Raw genomic sequence first — 19,847 nt, 5'->3', positions numbered from 1 at the left:
TATGGAGGAGAAAATCTTCTTGTAGTAACACAATAATCTGAAGAATTGATTGAAGTATTAAAATGTGTCTCTTGGGTTCTTTATTAGTTCTGTGTTTTCTTACTACTTATTGGACTACCAGGAGAGCAGTTGCAGTATGTGACATGCTTCAATGTTGTTGATATCTGCCTCTTGTGAGAGAGCAGTTTGTCCATTAATAAGACAATTGTGCTGCAGTTTAATCTGTATGCAGGCCTACTGGCTTGCCAGAAACAGTGCAAATCAGCAATTTGATTGCCCGGCAACTGCATTCTTCATTATCAGCACAAATCCTTTCATCCCTTTTTCAGCTATTGCTCTCTTGCTAATAAACATTTCCATTTGTATGTCATTGGTATCAACAACCTTGCTTTTGTCAGAGGCTGAGGACTCCTTAGATGAAAAGAGAAAACTTGGGTCTTCTCTAAGAAGGTAAAAAGTTGACAGAAGTTCCTGGCTGAGGTGAGCTGAGCTATCTAGTAAATATGATGCTCATCTACAAGAAGGGCTGTAAGAAGGAGCTGGGGAAAAACATACCTTCACGTCTGGCCTTGGAATGTCATGTAGCAGATCATCTTGCATGCCATCAAGTGGCACATACAAGGCCCAGTCAGCATGTATTTATGTAAGGCAGGTTCCGCTTGATCTCCTTCTATAACAAGGTGACCAGCTTAATGGATGAGGGAAAAGCTGTGGAGGTGGTCTACTAGACATTAATAAAGCTTTCGACACTGTTACCTACAGCATTTCTCCAGAAAAACTGGCTGCTTATGTCTTGGATGTGTGTATGCTTCACCTGATAAAAAACTGGCTGGGAAGCCAGGCCAAAGAGTTGTGGTGAATGGACTTAAATCCACTTGGAGGCCAGTCACAAGTTGTGTCCTCAGGACTAAGTATTGATTACAGTTCTCTTCAAAATCTTTATCAATGATCTGGATACAGGGATCAAGAGCACCCTCAGTAAGTTTGCAGACAACACCAAATTAGGTGTGATTGTTGATCTGCTTGAGGGTAGCAGGACTTTGCAGGGGGATCTGCATAGGATGGATCTATAAGCCAAGGCCAACTGTATGAGATTCTACAAGCCTAAGTGCCAGGTCCTGCACTTGGGGCACAACAGCTCCATGCAACATTGCAGTCTGGAGGAAAAGTGGATGGAAAATTGCCCTGCAGAAAGGGAACTGGGGGTATTACCAACACCTGGCTGAACATGAGTCAGCAGTGTGCTCAGGTAGCCAAAATGCCAACAGCATCCTGGCTTCTATCAGAAATAGTGTGGCCAGCAGGACTAGGGAAGAGATTGCTACCTTGTACTTGGTTCTGGTGAGGCCACACCTTGAGTACTGCATTCAGTTTAGGACCCTCACTACAAGAAGAACATCAAGGTGCTGCAGTGTGTCCAAAGAAGGGCAACAAAGCTGGTGAGGGGTCTAGAAAATGAGTCTGATGAGGGGCAGCTGTGGGAACTGGGTTTATTTAGCCTAGAGAAAAGGAGGCTAGGGGAAAGTCTTATTGTGCTCTACAGTTACCTTAAAGGAGGCTATAGAGAGGTGGGTTTCTTCTCCCAAGCAACAAGTGATAGGACAAGAAGAAATAGCCTCAAGTTGCACCAGGATAGGTTTAAGTTAGATATTAGGAAAAAATTATTCACTGAAAGGGTTGTGAAGTATTGGAACAAGCTACTCAGGGAAGCAGTTGATTTACCATCCCTGGAGGCATTCAAAAGATGTGTAGATGTGTTGCTTAGGGACATGGTTTAGTGGTAGAGTTGGCAGTGCTAGGTTAAAGGTTTGACTTTAGAGGTCTTAGAGGTCTTTTCCAACCTAATTGATTCTATAATTCTTTGATCTGAGTAGCCCACAGAAGTTAGACAAAGCAAACTTTGCAGGAAAAGCTCCATAGTTCTGGGGCATCACTGTTTTAGGTCACTGTGTAGTCCTTTTTGTTAGGTCATTGTAGAGAACAAACTATGTTAAATAATGGCCTTACTTTGTTCAGCTCCGCTGCACACTCCAGTATCCTCTGACATATAAAAAGATCTTCTTTGTCAAGAGAAGGAAGACATTCCTCACAGACTCAAAAGTGACATAGCTGGCTGGCTTGGTATCTGAAGAAGACAATGGAAAAAAGGACTACGCTGTCTGCTTTTATGTATGACATACCATTTTGGGGAGTAACAAGATTTGAATATCAAGTGTCAGTTGGACAGATGTGAAGTACATTCTTCCAGATATTGCAGTAATACTCTGCAGCCCTAGTCAAGAACCAGGACAGTATCCTTGTACATGAGGTAAATAGTTTGGGGGTGTGGAAAATGACAAGAGGCCAGATTATTCTGGTGCGATACTGGCAACAGGCAGACCTATGATGGTGGAAAGGAACTCATACTGCAGAAGAGGTCATACTGTGAACCAATACTTTTGGTCTTACGACTTTAGCAAATTCAGAACTATTCAAAAGTGCCAGTATACCCTGTAAAAAAAAATGCATTCACTTAGTCTACAGTAAGTACCGCTGAATTGTTGTCAGGATGCGCTACAGTTGTGTTCAAATTGTTTATAGCAAGCATAAATGCAGAAAATGTGTCATTCAGAAAACAACCTCAGTTTTTCATGGTTTGTGTGACCACAGGCTCAGCTGCAATAAAACACATGAACATCACATTTTAGGCATTGAAATGGGTTGCTCAGGGTGGTGGTGGAGTCATCATCCCTGGGGGTGTTTAAGGAAAGGCTGGACATGGTGCTTAGGGATATGGTTTAGTGGGTGATATTGGTGGTAGGGGGATGTGCTGACCAGATGACCTTGGAGGTCTCTTCCAGACTTTATGATTCTATGGTTATGTGTCTCAATCCAAGAGCAACTGCAGTGGAAGCCTGGCTCCATTAACATGTTGACATGCTTGGGATGACAGACTTCAACAGCAACAGTATCAACATCGTGTCCAGGTGCTCATAGCTTCTTGCCCATGTCATTCCTTTGGCATGAATTAAGACCTTTCTGTGGTACGCTGACCCTGAACCAGCCCTGTGTCTCCAGGTGGACTGAACTTGGTGGAAGTCATGCACATTCTTTCTGGACCAGGACTAGCTGTGCTGGTCTCCTCTGCCTAAAACTGCTCCCAGAGCCCAGTCAGGACATGAGACAGGGCAGGCCTGCTCTGCCCTGCTGTCAACCCTCGTGAACCCGCCGGACTCCTCGGCAGGGAGCCGGGCCCGAGGGACCAACGTCGGTAACCGACATCTTGGGTCGGAACGGCCCCGCGGCCGCCCCTTGTGCGGCTCGCGGCACCCGCCACCCTCCCCACAGCCCCGGCCCACGCTCGGCCGCCACCGCCTTGCGCAGGCATCGTCCCCACGGGCTGCCGCCGTCGGGGGTGGAGAGAGGCGGCAGAGGTAGCAGCTCCCCGACTTATGCAAGCGGCTCAGGGAGCGGCCGCCCCCGCCTCGCCGGCAGCGCAACGCGGCCCCGGCAGTCCTGAGCTGGGGGCGGGAAGGCCGGAGGGGGCCGCTCTCTCCCCTGCCCAGCCCTCGCCTCTCCCAGCAGGGCGTGCCGTTCCGCAGGTGCGGCGCTGGTCGCAGCGGGCGGAGGAGAGAGCGGCCGAGCCGGGGCTGAGGCGGGCGGCTTGTGGCAGCCGGCGGCTGGCCGGGTTCCCCAGCGCTGCTGTTGCCCGGCGGGGGTGTTACCGCGGGCTGCAGGCGCTCCTCTCTTTAGGAGGAAAGGCAGGGGAAAGCCTCGACCCCTTTGGGGTCTCCTGTCAGGCTCCGCACCCTGCCAGGCGGCTCCCTGCCTGCCGACTCCGTGCGTCGAGCCGTTGTGGGGACATGCGTGTCTGGGACAGCCTTTCTCCATTCCCAATGCTGCCCTCCTGGGTTCCGGGCGTTGCCGCCGGGATTGCCTCCTTACACCTCATCCAGAAACTCCTCTTCCCCTACTTCTGGGCTGATCTGAGATACTTGCTGAAAGTACTGATGCATGGGCTGAAAGTGGAGATCTACAGGCTGCGAGGGAAGATTGTCACCGTCCTGGACAAGTTTGTGAAGCTGGCTGAGGAGCAGCCCCACAAGCCGTTCCTCATCTACGAAGGGAAGGTGCACACCTACCAGGATGTGGACAGGCGGAGTAACAGGGTAGCACAGGTCTTCCTTCACCACGGTGCTCTGAAAAAGGGTGACACGGTGGCCTTGCTGATGGGTAACGAGCCTGACTTCATCCATGTGTGGTTTGGACTTGCCAAGCTGGGCTGTGTGGTGGCTTTCCTCAACTTCAATATCCGCTCCAGATCTCTCCTACACTGTCTCAGTAGCTGTGAGCCCAAGATACTGATTGTGGGAGCAGGTAGAGTATACCGTTGCTTTGTACATCCAAAGCTTTAAATATTACATCTCCCCTGCATATATGTCTTCAGCTTCTACACTGAAAACCAAATTTTCAGATGTTCACAGAAAGAAAGAGATCTAGGATGAGAAGGGACTTCAAGAGAGCATAGAGCTTAAGCCAGTTAGAGTCAAGTATATCCATGCTTTGGGGACATTGTTTAAACCTATTCTTAAAAGCATACATTACAGAGAAGTTTGCAACATCTAAGTGTAGCCTGTCCAAGTGTTTAATTACTTCAAGAGTGGCCAAATGTGTATCAGAAAAGGTTAAAAAGAGCTATTAAGAATAAATTTCAATTAATTTTTAAATAGTTAATTTTATCTTATCCAAGTCATGACTTTTTTTTTTTCTGTTCCATAATTGTAGTGATCAAATCCTCTATAATCTAGAAGGCCAAAGCTACACACTATACGTATTCTGCTGTACCACTATACACAAAGGTATACTTGTTTTCCAAGGTTTAAAATTGGGAGTTTTATAGATGCAGAAGATAGATTTGCAATAACCAACTTAGTGTTGGCATCAGACTGTAGCAGAAACTGCCGTGTTTGAATAGGTGATAACAATGTTTTATGTAAGTTTCCAGTGTACTATGTTATTTATTACATGCTTCAAAATAACTTAAAATCTTTACGTAGATATATTGTGCATTGTATATTGTGTATTGCAATTGAGCTTCAGTTAGATAGATGTATAAACCAAAGCCAGAGATATAAAACCTAAAGTTAGGCTGCTTAGCACCTCAGCATTTATGATAAATTGCAAGTGAACCTACAGTTGCTAAAAAGATCACACAGTACCTTGAATTTTTGGTTGAAGGAATATATTTCAAAATTTGAGTGTTGTCCACTCTCTCTAAAATTACTATTTCAAGTGTAGTATGCCTTATTTCTAGTTCACAGCTTCTTTTCCTGTTACAAAGTTTGTGGAGTTTTGCATCAGTGACTCCTAACTGGTGGAATTTCCTTCTGTCTGCTCTGTGCAGCTGCTGCAAAAAATATGCTTTAACAATTTAGTTTAATATTTTTCCCTTGCATATTTTTCAAATCAAATTATGTAATTCCAGTTATTTATGTCATGGTGGTTTAAGAATAATAGAGTGCTTGGTAATTAAAATGAGCCAATTTTAATGTAATCCCAAAGCAAATGATAAAAATGTTTCTGAGCGCTCAGTTTTTAATTTTGCCTTCTTAATTAAAAAAATAACACCCTCTTTGAATATGCGCTTTTGAGTGCGATTGAGGAATCAAATTAATGTTAAGGCAATTCTTGATCATCAGCTGTGGTTGAAGAGAACTTTGGATCAAAACTTGTATCTGGAGGTCATCTTTATTATAATGAGAGGTTAAATAATGAATGAGAAAAGCATATGCAAATCAGGAACGGGATCCATGTTGCTCCACTGTTAATTTGATATTAGTAGTTTCTAGTTGTAGTGACTGTGTTGAACTAACTTGTTTTAAGAGTCTGGCCATCTCAGCTAACGGGAAAAGCTTCAAGTGAAAAAGTAGTACCAACAAGCTAGTATCCGAGTTGGTCTTTTATGTGTTGGTGAACCTTATTCGTGGGTTTCAGTCTGTGCATTAAGATCCTCAGTTCCTCGAGTTTACAAGGCATCACAGTATTCTTCAGGATTTGGAGGCTCTTTTTGTCCGTCTCTGTGAAAGAACTGGAAATTCTGTTTTGTCCTTGTTTGTTGGCCATGTCACATAATAAAGGAGCTGCTCCAAAGGGGTCTGAGTTTTGCAGTTGAAGGCTCATCTGCTGTTTAGTGGCTGTGAGGACTAACTCACATTATTTGAAACAAAAGCACAGGATTATACATCTTTATTGCACATAACACTTCCCCCCAATGTTTGTAAAAATTGCAGGGCAGTATTTAACACTGAGGTTACACAGTCAATTGGATACATTATTGGAGATGTATTAACATCTTTTCATCCGGTGATTGTGTTTCAAGGGATTCTGCCCTAATAGTAGGCATGACCTGAGCTTTCTTGGTGCGCTTTGCTCTTGTAGCACTTTTTTTCCACTAAATTAGACATTCTTTAGCAAAAAATACACACTAAAAACATTCAACCAGTGGTCCAATATTTATCATTGTCATAGTTAGGATAATGTCTGGCAAATAAGGATTTTATTTATTTATTATTTATTTATTATTTTTATTATTATTAGACATTCATTTATAAAGGTATTCTTTCTGGATGGAGGAAATTCTGATTTTCAACTGTATGCATGCTTTGTACCCTCAACAAACAACCTTTGTACCCTTCAGTTGTCTTTTCTGTCTGCATATTTTTCAGAGGATGTGATTTGGTAACACAGTTCAATTAGTATAGTATTCTTTCCTTCAGCACTTGCAGTCAGGTCTTATTCAGTTCTGACAATTCTCTGACATTTTGAATGCTTTTTCTAACTGCAGATTGGAGTATTCTAGTAATACTTAAATTTTGGGATCTGGTTTTGACTTAGATATTCTACAACCTCTCTGCAACTGAAACTTTGATTCTTCAGCCTCTGATATGTTATACAAGCTCCAGAATTTCTCCTTGAGTTGGTTTCTGGCATGAAATGGTTATCTGTAAAGGGCTGAATTTTTAATAGGATAACAAGTTAACTAACATGCAAGCAAATCAGGAACTTGTGAAGGAGAAAAGGGAAGCTGTATGCCTTCTCTCTGTAAGACTGCTGGTATTAGTTTAGCAGGAATCTGACCTGTTTATAAGGTGCTTATCTGTACTACATCTATTACCGGACTCTGATGCCCTTATTCCTTTAAAAAAAAATGCTGGGATAAAGAGAGGAGTAAAATACTGTTCAGTGTTACCTTTTAAGGCCCTATGGCCTTTCTAGGGACCATTTCTGTTCATTGGAGTCTTACTTGACCAAGGAACTACATTTTACCTTTAGGATAAAAGCTGTGTAGAAGTAATACATTCATATCTAGTGACGCAGTATAAAGGTACAAATGGAATTTGTTAGTGCATTTATAGTATGATATAAACAGAATAGTTCAGATCTTAGTAGGACATCCCTGATTGCCATCGTGACTTCTGATTCAAGGATTCAGCTTTGAAAGGATTGCATTACTAAGCTCCAGAAGATTGGTTTACAACAGTCCTGATAGTGAAGGCTGTTCAGAGTACATTCAGAATACATGCTGTGTGGATACGCATGGGCAGCTTGCTCTTGGTGACTGTGTTTAGGCAAAACCGTGACTGTTTCGGACCAAGATGACCTCCAACAGTTGTTCCTTTACAACCTAATCCATTCTGTGATTCTGCCATTCTCACAGCTGTGCAAAGTATAGCATTTTCTTGACCAGGATTCTGTAGACTTTAGGCTTTCTGCTGCTGGTGAATGTAATCTGAACTTTTTGTCATTTGAGCTCAGAACCAGGGTTTATTGCTGACAGGTGTAAAGTTCAGACAGATGTGTGTCTACATCCTGGAGAAGTGTATTTAGGAAAATATTCTTGGTATTTGTGAATTATGATCATGTGGTATATACAAATAGTAGTGTATCTTTCATATATTAGTCATTGGGTAAAAAAGGAATAGATTTTGTCAAAACCTTCATCTTTTCTTAAGTTTGGAAAACCTAAACATCTAGACAAAGGAAATCATAGAAGACCTGCAGAAGACACTCTTGCCTACTCCATTTGACACTGTATCTTTTTGATCACTTGTTTTCTTTCAGTCTGTGTCTTTAAGACAGTGTTTGATGAGAAAACAGTGCCTTCTGTGATTCCCAAGCTGGTTTCTGCTGTACTGCCTTTACTGCCTTCAGTGACAGTACAAGATTCCAGCACCAATGCTGATCCACAACTGAAATGAGATTTCTGTTGTTATTGCTTACTGAGAATAGACCCTGGGTGTAAGGAGTCTTTTAGGGATTAGGCACAGGTAACTAAAGTTTCTGATGCCCGGCAGTGTGGGAAAGAGTTTGGACTTGCCATGGCTTATGGAGCGTATCATCCAGGGTGCACATCAAATCTGTTTAAGAACCATTTCATACAGCTTGCTCTCTGAGTAACATTTTGTTCAGTACAACTAGATCTCATAACATGATTTATTCCTTTCATCAGTGTAGGACTTGTCTGTTTGCCAATAGGCCACATTGTTTCTTTGCTAAAAATTAATATAACAAACCCATAGTGCAACTTGAAGCCTAAGACAGTAATTTAAAACCAAAATATATTCTACTTGTTTTCTCAAAAGATGTAACTTGCTTATGTATTCATGTGAATTTAACGTAACACAGTTTCAAAAACGTTATTTTAAACTATAAGTTTCTATAAAAGCAAGAGGGAAAATGTTTGGAGAAGCATATTAATTTTGACAAAATAATAGTTTTATTTTTCAGTGGAAGCCAAATAGCAAATGAGGAATATTCACATATAACCTATGTAAATAGCTCACACAGAACTTCTGACTACATTGCCAAACGTTAGATAAATATTCATGTCCTCCAAAACAAATAAACTAAAACCTGAGTATAATTTCATAGTTTAAAGAGTCAACAAGTACTTGAGAGAAATCACAAGTTTAAATAGCTAAACTGATTTACTATTACTGCTTTACTATATGGTTGAGTAAACCATATAGAGGTACCAGGTACCTCTAAAAATAATTGAAGTGTAGTTCCTCCAGGAGGGCTATTTATTCCTGACACATGGACAAGATTATTTGTAAAGACCAATGAGCTTTACACAACATCTGGCACAGAATTTTTTTGTTCATGGAACAACAGATCAGTTGACTATCATCAGAATTATTATTTGGAAATATATTAGTACAACTGAGTTATCTTTGAACACCCCATGCTCATGCCTGCTCCAGAAGTAATTGTAAGTATCTGGCACTTTGAAAACAGCTGTTTTAAATTACTCTTTCTTCTCTGGGAAATGATTTATTGTTCTCTGCTATCTAGCTAGAAACTTCTTTCAAGATAACATATTATGACAAACTATTCACATATTGTTCTGAGTACTAGATTCCTTAGCACAAAAGAAAAAATCTGTTGTACAGTTTACTCACAGAACAAGTGTTCAATAGCAGTTAGAAAAAAGAATAGTAAGGCCTTGTACAACAACAACAACAAAAAAGCCTTAGTTTATATTATGAGTGCGTGTTTAGAGAAATAATAAACAGTATGCATGCTTAATTTGAAGATTGATCTTAATTATTTAGCGTAAAAATGTTTCAATCTACTAAAAAGGGAGTTATTTCCTCCTGTCATTCTTGAACCTTAACTGATTATGCTTGTACAATTGAAATCAGTAGTTGCTATTTTCCTTCCTTCAAAGAAAGAAATAAAAATAGGAAAAAATGAAATAGAAGAAAGATTTCTTCTTTTGGATAAACTTGCAGTTCATGTTACTCAAACACTTAGAGAAGTGGGTGTACATCTTATCTAGCGTTTCTGAATACTAAAGAAGTATGAAGTAATTCACAAATATTTCTGTTGTGCAGTTCTGAACAAAAATGTCTACTGTAGAGAAAACAACAGCTGGACAGTATTACACCTTCATCTTTATCACTTTAAAAAAACATGGAAGGCAAAATAATTTAAGGCAATGCAAGGAGTAAAGAATCTAGCTCTGGAAAATATGGAAATTCAGTAATGACCCCTTTGGTATCTGCAGTACTTAAAAGGTGATTTTTTTTTTTTTTTGTTTATTTTTTTCAGGCCTTTTGCAAGCAAGTAGTTTGTAATTCAACAATATATAAACTTTCATTTACACATTTTTTTCCTCAATATTTGTACATCATGCTGATTATTTGGTAAGATCTTTACACAGGACAGCCATCTGAGTCTGGCATGTATTATTGCTGTAAGTTGGAGAAACCACAAAATCTTTGGCATTAATAATTAACGATCCTTAACAATCCTTACCATCTTTGATGGCACTGTAGTTAGTGCCAATGCATCAACAAAGAGTGGCAGAGGATGTTATATACTTTTACTAGTTCTGAGAAGAGAAACTGAGCTCCAGCAACTTCAAACACCTATGTTTCTCTTGCTAGATTGTCAGCCTAACTTGTACCTACACAAACTATTAGTATATTTACAAGATATTTAAGAGGAAGACAAAAATCCCAATTAGAAGCTACTTAGTATATAGTTATTCTGTCATGATTGGTTTATTAACAGCTCTTTTTCAAGAGAAATATTATTGTTATATTTTAATACTTATGACTAGAAAAACATGCCCTAATTGTACAATGTGACAGCAAAGCAGAATTACTGATGAGTGAACCTGGATTTTCAGTGCATCAGGTTTCTTGCAGTTGACATTATTGTCCTTAACATGCCTTTCCATTCACTTTATTTGTTCTATGGCTATGTGTAGTAAGTGAAAGCGGACTATACTCTGGTGATTCAAACAAGAGGCTATCTTTTAGATTTTTGTAATTATTTAGGTCTTTTCTTCCTGAAATCATTCTGCAGGGTAAAGAAGTAATGACACCAAAATTTTTATGTCACACTCTGTCAGAATGTTTTCTAAACGTTCACAAAATACACAGAACTTATCCTCTGGATTCAGGCTTGTAAGACATACATATGTCTTACAGTACGATATATCTCTGTTATGGTGACAGAGATTAATATGTCATTCACTAAAACATATACAGCAGTCTGTCACTAGCAAAAATTTTTCTGAAGTATTAAAAATCTTGCATTAATATGGTGCACTATATATGCAAGTGAGTTCTATTAACGATACCCATATTTAATATTTTCAAAATGAGCTTGGGGTTGACATTAGGAGTTCAAATGCTGTCTCTTGCAGAGCCTCATTATGAGGTTCTGGATGAGTCATTTCAACTTAGTTTGTTTATTCATTTATAAAAAATGAGATAATAACATACATTTATACCCACAGGGATATTTACAAGATTAATTGCTTAGGCTGAGATCCAGCAAAGCACTTAAGTGTAAATGTTTCTTTAAGTATATGAATGATTCTATTGAAAGCAATATGACTATTTCTACTCTTGGGAATTTTGCTGGATTAGTATTTTAAAGCCTGTCCAGTATTCTGTGAAAGTGACACATTGTGAAAATGCTTAAAAAGATAAATACCAAATGCATTTCTTAGGAACTGGCCACTAGTTTTCTAGTTTTCTGTCTCTGTTTCTTTTCTGCTTAAATGAACAAAATAGATCTTATTTACACTACTGTTCTTATTTTATAACAGTGAGTTTGTATTTATATTCAGGTAAAAACTAATGGAATTGATTCCTTTTAGTGAATGAATGGTTATAAGAAAATAAAATTGTTTGATACACCTAAAATTCCATTCAGATAAAAATGCTGATATTTGAAACAATCACAGAAAGAGTCACATGATTTTTCAGAAATGTATGAATAAGCCACAGGTCTGTATCATACTTTTATTCACTGAAATTGAGGTGTCCATACACATGATGCAGTGATTTTATATATTTATTTTTTTTCAAGTCAGTCACTTCTGTGGTAACGAAAAAAGCATCACAGCTTGATGAACAATTGCTGTTGATGGCATCCAAGGAAACCTGAATTGTATTGCTGGCTGTGTATATATTTACACTGCATCTTTAACAGATTTCTTCGTCTTTAATTTGAAGCTTAACAACACTTCATTCTGATTTTAGCAATAACAAAGGGTTACCCAAAATGCAGTGGGAAGCAGGAACTAGTAATCAAGGCTCAGCGTTTTGCCTAGATGACAATTATACTTTATGGAGTCAGAGAGTCAGCAGTACTTTTACTACCCTATGTCCAGTTTACAATGAATATTCATTCCAGCTCATGATTATTTTACTGTGTTATTTATTTACATTCATAGAGGTAAATATAATTGTTCTCTCTATTATGGAAATTAAAACCTCTGGAGGAAACATGCCTTACTTGCATTTAGTTTTGTGAAGATATAATGTAAGTAACATTATTTTATGTTAATTTTTAAGATTTGCTTGGGACGCTAGAAGAAATTCTTCCTAATCTCCAAAAGGACATTAGTGTTTGGATAATGACCAAAGACTCCACTTTTCCAAGTGTGCATACTCTTTTAGACAAGATGGAGGCTGTTTCTGAAGACCCTGTTCCGGTTAATCGACGTTCTGCCAATAACCTCAAGTCATCTGTTTTATATATATTTACTTCAGGAACAACAGGTACTGGTCTGATAAAGAGGCAATATTTCCTAAAGCATTCATCTAGAAACCTGATTTTCTGACACTCTAGTCTGTTTGTTAATCTTTTCATAATTGAATATCGTATTTCATGTCATTTTGGTAGGAAATAAGCATGCTTCTTATAGTTGACTGTTTATATTCATTATTTTATGTGCTTTTTTTTAATTATTATTTGTCAGGTTGTACAAATACTATGAGATGAGCTTTACCACCTCTTATTACTTAACTCTTGAGGTGTTTATAAAATGTTTTGCTTATTCTATGGGTTTACAACAGTAATAAGTACTACTTTGTGATCACATGCCACAGTACAGTTAACATAGCTAACATTGTAACCAGAATATTAAAAAACAATCTTAAAACTAGCAAACTGACATTTATTTTTTCTTCATTGAGTTAATTTCTATGCGGGTCACTGTAGTGACAGAAAATAGGATTAAGTTACTAGCCTTTAGAAGCAGATGGCTGAATTTATTACCAGTCCTCCAGCAGCTAAGAAGCTAAGGCTTAAAACAAACAAACAAAACCTGATCAGTGACATGAAAAGCAGCATGATGTTGTTAAGCGGATTGGCATTCTCGTTCAGCTGAACACTACAATTTTAGCCACAAGAAGGATTAAAGTGAAGATTCATGTTATGTCTTGTTTTCTCAATATAAATAATTGTTTAATTCATTTGCTCCTAATTCTCGGGAAAATTTAGAAACTAAAACTGATGGTCTAGAATAATATATATATATAAAGCTATTAATATTGTCCAGATGTCAAGTGTGTTTGAAATACTACTGATATAACTGAATGCTTATATATATTACATTTATTTACATTTCCTTTTTTTTTTTTTCATACTATGTAATTAGAAGAATAAGATTCACTCAGCTTGAGAAGTGTTGGATAACTAGTTCTAGTCTAAAGTAATTCAGCGTTTTCACATTTTTGATAATGCAAGAGCATAGTGTTTAGTATAAAATTAATGGTGGATAAACTTATTTGAAAGAAAGTGATACCTTACATGGTCTGTAGTCAGCTCTTTGTGTTGAAACCCCCTAGGGAAAATATAGGGCAGAAGAAAAAAACTCAAGACTCTCCAGCGTCACAAAATCATGGAATAGTTGAGGTAGTAAGGGGTCTTTGGAGGTTCGAACCTCCTGTTCCCCCCCTGCTCAAGCAGGGACACCCAGAGCAGATTGTCCAGGACCATGTCCAGACAGCTTTTGAAGATCTTCAAGGAGGGAGACACCAGAGCCACTCTGAGCAACCTTTTCCAGTGGAATTCCTTCTTGTTATAAGCAGTTCATTGACAGCATAGGCTTAATGCATTTTCTCTTCAGTGTTTCTCTTCAGTGTGAGTTTTGGAGTTGGTTAGAAGTATAGCTAGAATCTCCAGAGATTATACTTCCAGTTAACAGCTTCAGTGAATCCTCAGAGTAGCTTTATTAGAATAGGTGATATAACTTCCTGATCCATTATACTTTTTTGAAATTTTAATAGTTCACACTGTTCATCAACAGGACTAAATCTGAAGCTTCTGAATGAATGTAAGAACACATATCAAACAAGAACACATTAAAATATGCATTCAAAATAGTAAGTACCAGAGTAGAAGCCCAATGAACTCCTGTGTGAGTCTTGTGTTCCTGAACAGAAATTCTGAAGAATCTCATACAGAAGAATATGATTTGAATGGGCTCTTAACACCTTTTGCTGGATTGTGTTAAATTCTACATAGTCTTCACAGTGTTCTAAAAGACCAGATAGACTTAGATGAACATGCTTTTAGATAAGCATCCACTACTTGGTCTGCCTGATACAGATCGTATACTTAGCTCTTAACTATGTTCCAGTCACTTTGGCTGCTGCTTGAAAGATGTTGCTATATGTTAAAAGAAGTACATATGGATAATGTTTTCAACCCTTTTTTTTGGTTCTGTGTAATTTGATAGTGTGTTAGCTGTGGAGTTTCTTCATGTTTCTTCCTATTTGTATAATTGACATCAGAATAAATAACTAACACATGAGATTACAAACTGGCTCTTGCATGTTTATGTGTACAGAAACAAACACACAATACTGTTTTAAACATCCAGTTGTCTATTTAACTAAATAGTTGTCTGAAACATTGTTTCTATTTGGTATTGATTCTGTTACAGTTATAGAGACTGTGGAGGAAAAAAAATAATAATAAAAAGGCTTCTCTTGACGGGGGGCCTTATGCAAATTTTTTATTTTCATGACAGGTCTTCCAAAGGCCGCAGTTATCAGTCACATGCAGGTTCTTAAAGGAGCTGCTGGACTGTGGGCTTTTGGTGCTACTGCAGAAGACATCATTTATATTACCCTGCCTCTTTATCACAGTGCAGCATCTCTCCTTGGCATCGGTGGATGCATCGAATTAGGTAGGACTCATTTAATTTAATTGTATTTTTAACAGAATATTAATTATTATAAAAATATATTAAAACACATATAGGCTCACTGCCATTAGGGAAACTGCAAATTAACAAGTATACTTTTCTGAATAACTTTATGTTTCTGAATTTTGGGGGATGTGAAAGAGTGTTGTAATAGCAAGGGATCTCTTTTACTGAATATCTTGGTGGTATTAGAGAAGAATTATTACAGTTACTTGTACTAAAGGTGTTCTTTTTATTTGGGTAAAAAGGAACTTAGAGACATTTATTTTGACAGTGTGTATAACACATTAGTGTGTGTACAGCCTAAGTATTGTACTCTGGTATAGAATTAAATGTATTTTGGTGAACTTAAAAAGACTGCTAAATACAAATACAGATAGCTAAACTGCCACATAGAGAAATGCTTCATTTCCCATTTTACTGTTTCCATAAAGGGGCAACCTGTGTCTTAAGAAAGAAGTTCTCAGCTAGTCAGTTCTGGAATGACTGCAAAAAGTACAATGTGACTGTCATCCAGTACATTGGAGAACTTTGCCGTTACCTTTGCAGGCAACCAGCAGTAAGTAGAACCAAGATGATGGCTATCTGTAAGTTACTTGTACATTTGTTGTTCTTACTGTGGTTATGTTAAGAGAGAAGTACTATATTGTACAATACCAAGCTTGTTTCTCGGCCCTTCATCTTATGTGAGGTTCCTCAAGTATTTGGTGGTCTGTAAACTGAAAAAAAAAAAAAAGTAAAAAAGTAAAAAAAAATAAAGTATTAAGGGAAAAGATTCAGATATTAACAAGTGAATCAAAGTCATTTGGTGAAGAAATATTGTTAAAATTTCACTAACTGATGTCAGAAAACCTTTATTACTTTTAAATGCAATTTAGAATTTTCAAAACTCTGCTTCTTGGAATATAAGTGTATGAGAAGTCTAAATTTTGTAGGTCATGTTTTAACACTGCTTTGACTTGTGGGATTTGCTTATATTTAGACCATATGGACCATATTTTTATAATTTCAAAGTGGTTTGGTATGATCAGCAGGTCAAAAGAAAGATGCCTTTGTTCCAGTTAAAAAGGTATTCCAGACAACAAAGCAAGTTTTGTTAAAATGACATTCCTCCCTGAAACTGTAAGCCATAACTGGAGAATATTTTTATCCCTTGTCAGTCAGCAGTGTGATGTTCTATCTACAGGATATCAAATACTGTATCAAAAGTATGCTGAACCTGTTATGAAAACCATGTACAGCTGACTCAGATTAATTGAATTAACTCTTGGTCTGGCTTTTTTTGTGGTATGTTCCTAGAGCTACCCATTGGTTGAGAGAATCCAAAATATTTAGGTTAAATTAAATGTCTAAAATTTGTTGGAATTAATTCAAAATATAATATAGAATAATATAGCCAGAATGGATCGAGCATATAACCTGTTGCATAGCAAGCCCAATTGACTTTCTGTCTTCAAGTGCTTGTGCTCAATGTGTCAAAATAAATATGAAATGAGCATTCATAGTCCCATATAAATTAAAATTCATCTTGCTAATGCTGGTAACTGTTGTTCCATCCATTTATAAGCTGCAAGTTATCCTACTGTGTTTCAATAATGCATGTTAAATCTTTCATTGTAGATTACCTTACCTGATAAAACATTTTAATAAATGTTTTTAAATAGTAAATTATGATCATAAACGTCTTTTATTTTGAATAATACATAAAAATAGATAACTGCTGGAGAGTACCTATATTGTATTAAGCATAAGGAGTAATATGTTCTTTTAATTTAACAAAATGATTAGGAGAGTGCAAAGAAGACAATGGACTTTTTTTCCTCTTGAAAATTTTCAGGATTATATTTAACTAATGTAGAGTTAGGCTTATATGTCCTCCATCCCTATCCATGCATGCCTCAGCAAAGAAAATATATTTGTGTTAAAGAGGGCATGACTGATGTCCTAGTAATCACAAGTGGCTGTGGACAGAGAAAAATTAAAGACTACAAAGAAAATCAGAACATTTGAAACATCAGAACATCTTTTTAAACAGTTTTTTTTTTCTTCGTTGTAGGCCAACATGATTTCCCCAAAGACATCCCCCTTCTCTTTAACACTTTCCAACTTTTGCTGTGTTTGCACACTCAGATATTAATTGTTCCTCTTTTCTGTCCTTTAGAAACTGTTCTCTGTACAGTTGAGTATGGCATTTTGTTTTATTCATTTTATCCATTTCAGTGTCTTAGAGCAACAATGATATATTCATGTACTTCATTTCTAAACAAAGTCTTTCTTTTTTAAGTCCTTCCAAAACCATCAGAAAGTTAAGGAGTTTTGCAAATAAAGACAGTTATACCATCGTTAAATAGGCATTCTATTTGTTAATTTATGTGAGTACTTTCCAAGAGCTGGCATATCTAAACTCTTTGCTCTGTGAGGCTATTTTTTGTTTTTCCTCTCTGACTAAAGAGAAATCTAATAGTCCTTCTCAAGGAAAAATAAATAAATAATAAAATGAATGAATTTGATATCTAGTTAGATTGTACTTTAAAAGTAGTAACTATTTCTCATGTTTGAACTGGAAAAGAAACATGTTCACACATGTAAATGGAAGGATTCTAAGTATGTTGTACAATCCATCATTATTTTTCAAGCTAGTGAAATAATTTTCCAAGTTATTATCTCCTGTTAAGTTTCATCAGCTTAAAAGTGGTATATATACTGTCAGCATGAAAAAGGTCTGGCTAATACAAGTTCTAAACTTCTGTGAAGATACTATGTAGACAATGTTCTCAAGGTTCAAATACTCTAAAGCCCTTATAACAAGCATATATTAAAACCATAGCAATTCTATTAACTGCTTCATTTTTTTCTTTAATACTAAATTTGAAATAAATGGTGTGTTTTTACAGTTGGAGGCCACAGTTCTCTGATGCTTCTTATTTCATAGATTTTGAAATGAACATTTGTCAAGTCTTTGTGGTAGCATCTGGACTTTTAGGTTAGCTTCCCTTATGGGTTCTGTCTTGTTTGATTTTTCTGCCTCTCATTAACATCTGCAACAGCTCTTGAAAACTTCTTACAGTGGAATTCTTCTGAAACCTGTTCTACATCAAATTTGTTTTAGTAACTTGTTTACTGGAAAGACCACTCATTAGAAAAGGAAGTCCTTTTTTTCCTCTAAGTGCAAGCACAAAGGTCATAGACTGTGTGATGCTTTTAGCTTTTTCTGGGCTCCGAAATAAGTGAGTAATCCTCGTGCCTGCCCACCTCTAAACATCTGCTCTCTTTTGATCATAATGAAAGTACAACAGCCAGTACCAATGGTTACTAGCTGTCAGTAGCTAGAAAATGGATCCTGCTCTAAAATGGCTTCTAAAGGCATTCAGCAAATGAATAACTTAGTCTTGCTGGCTGACATTGCTCAAAATCTCTAGTTACAGTGCTCTAAAAAATATGAGAAGAAAGTACAGCTCAGTGTAGCTACCTATTTCCTCTTTAGACAAAGGCCTTAGATCCTACTAATCTGTGGACATGTTTTTCCTAGGGGGTTTCAACAAAAATTATTTCTAATTTGAAGTAAGGAGTTACATATAACAAGTCATGAAGATTTTGGAAAGATAGGAGTGGAAATGTAGCATCTCTTTCATGCTTTTCTGTAAGGGTGTCCTGAATCCTGAAATTGTTTACAAATATAGGTAAGAAATCAGTGTTCTTGATCATTATGTCCTGTTTCCAACTGTCACAACCTGTCAGGTATTATGACATTAATTATTTGATATACAAACCTTTGCATGAACTTAGTAAGATCTCTATTAAAGCTGGAGTTCACCTCTACTTGTATTCAAAGTCTGTTTCACAGTTCAATAAATCATTGCTTCAAAATCTTCTTAAGTATCAATCCTGTTTTATCTCCATTTGGTATTGAGCTGGTGTTATCCTTTGGCATCAGTAGCATTTCCTGTTTGCTTGGAGTTACCTCAAACATGTAAGATTGTGTATATCAGCTTTCAAAGTTAATTTTGTCAAGCTGAAGCAAGCTAATCTCTTTACCAGAACCAGTTTGGCCAAGGTTTTCTTTGGATAGGATTAAGCTCTGAAGTGACTTTAGAAAAGATGCTTAAGGATTTATTTTATTAAAACTCTTCTGCATTAGAACAATAGCAATTTAAAAGGAGAAAACAGGGAAGTTTATACTGCTGGCATCAGTGGAGTGAACACATTTCCCTGCTGTTGACTCAGGTGCTGTGGGAAGGGGTATAAGGTCAGGTATGTTGGATAACAGTGTGTCCCACCTGGAAACAGGTTTCTTTGAAGGAAGAAAATTTGACTGAGTAAGGTAGAGAAGGAAAAATGAGTCAACAGGCACACTTTTGTTCAATTTACGTTCGGTACTAGAAATTGTTCTTTGTCTTGTCATTAACATGTGGAGTGGACACCCTCCTTCCTACAGCCTTTGCTCAGGTAGTTGTAGAGGGCAATGAGGTCTTACAGCCCCATTTTCTACAGAGGAAACATCCTCAGTAGGAGTTTCCACTAGGAACAGGGATTTTCCCTAGCTACTCCTCATACATCTTGTTTTCTAGTCCTTTCACCAGTTCCATTGCACTTTTCTAAATGTGTTCTAGCAACTCAGTATCCTCTTCTGGTGAGGGCCACAAAATTGAAATAGAATTGTTCAGTATGTGAAGTGTGGTCTCATCAGTGCAGTGTACAATGGGGTAATGACTTCTCTAGTCATGCTGGCCACACCATTTCTGAGGTCCTGATAGTGGAGCCTTGAAATCACGTTCATAGTTTTGCAATGTGAAGCTCATAATCACAGAATGCTTCAGAGTGAAATATATATATATATATATATATATAT

The 19,847-nt window shown here is 37.5% G+C and overlaps 1 protein-coding gene across 1 annotated transcript in view; it reads left to right on the top strand.

Moving 5' to 3' along the window:
* The first annotated feature begins 3,583 nt into the window (after positions 1-3,583).
* Positions 3,584-19,847, top strand: part of SLC27A6 (solute carrier family 27 member 6) — a 36,147-nt gene continuing 19,883 nt past the window's right edge. Inside the window, exons 1-4 of the mRNA XM_035310059.1 lie at positions 3,584-4,356; positions 12,357-12,563; positions 14,822-14,980; positions 15,433-15,557. Of these exons, the coding sequence (XP_035165950.1) occupies positions 3,843-4,356; positions 12,357-12,563; positions 14,822-14,980; positions 15,433-15,557 (1,005 nt within the window). The 5' untranslated portion in view covers positions 3,584-3,842. The remainder of the gene's footprint in view (positions 4,357-12,356; positions 12,564-14,821; positions 14,981-15,432; positions 15,558-19,847) is intronic.

Source organism: Oxyura jamaicensis, chromosome Z, assembly GCF_011077185.1.
Source record: "Oxyura jamaicensis isolate SHBP4307 breed ruddy duck chromosome Z, BPBGC_Ojam_1.0, whole genome shotgun sequence".
Lineage (NCBI taxonomy): Eukaryota > Metazoa > Chordata > Aves > Anseriformes > Anatidae > Oxyura > Oxyura jamaicensis.
Note: the sequence above shows the minus strand (reverse complement) of the source record. Positions and strands in the feature narration are given on the sequence as shown.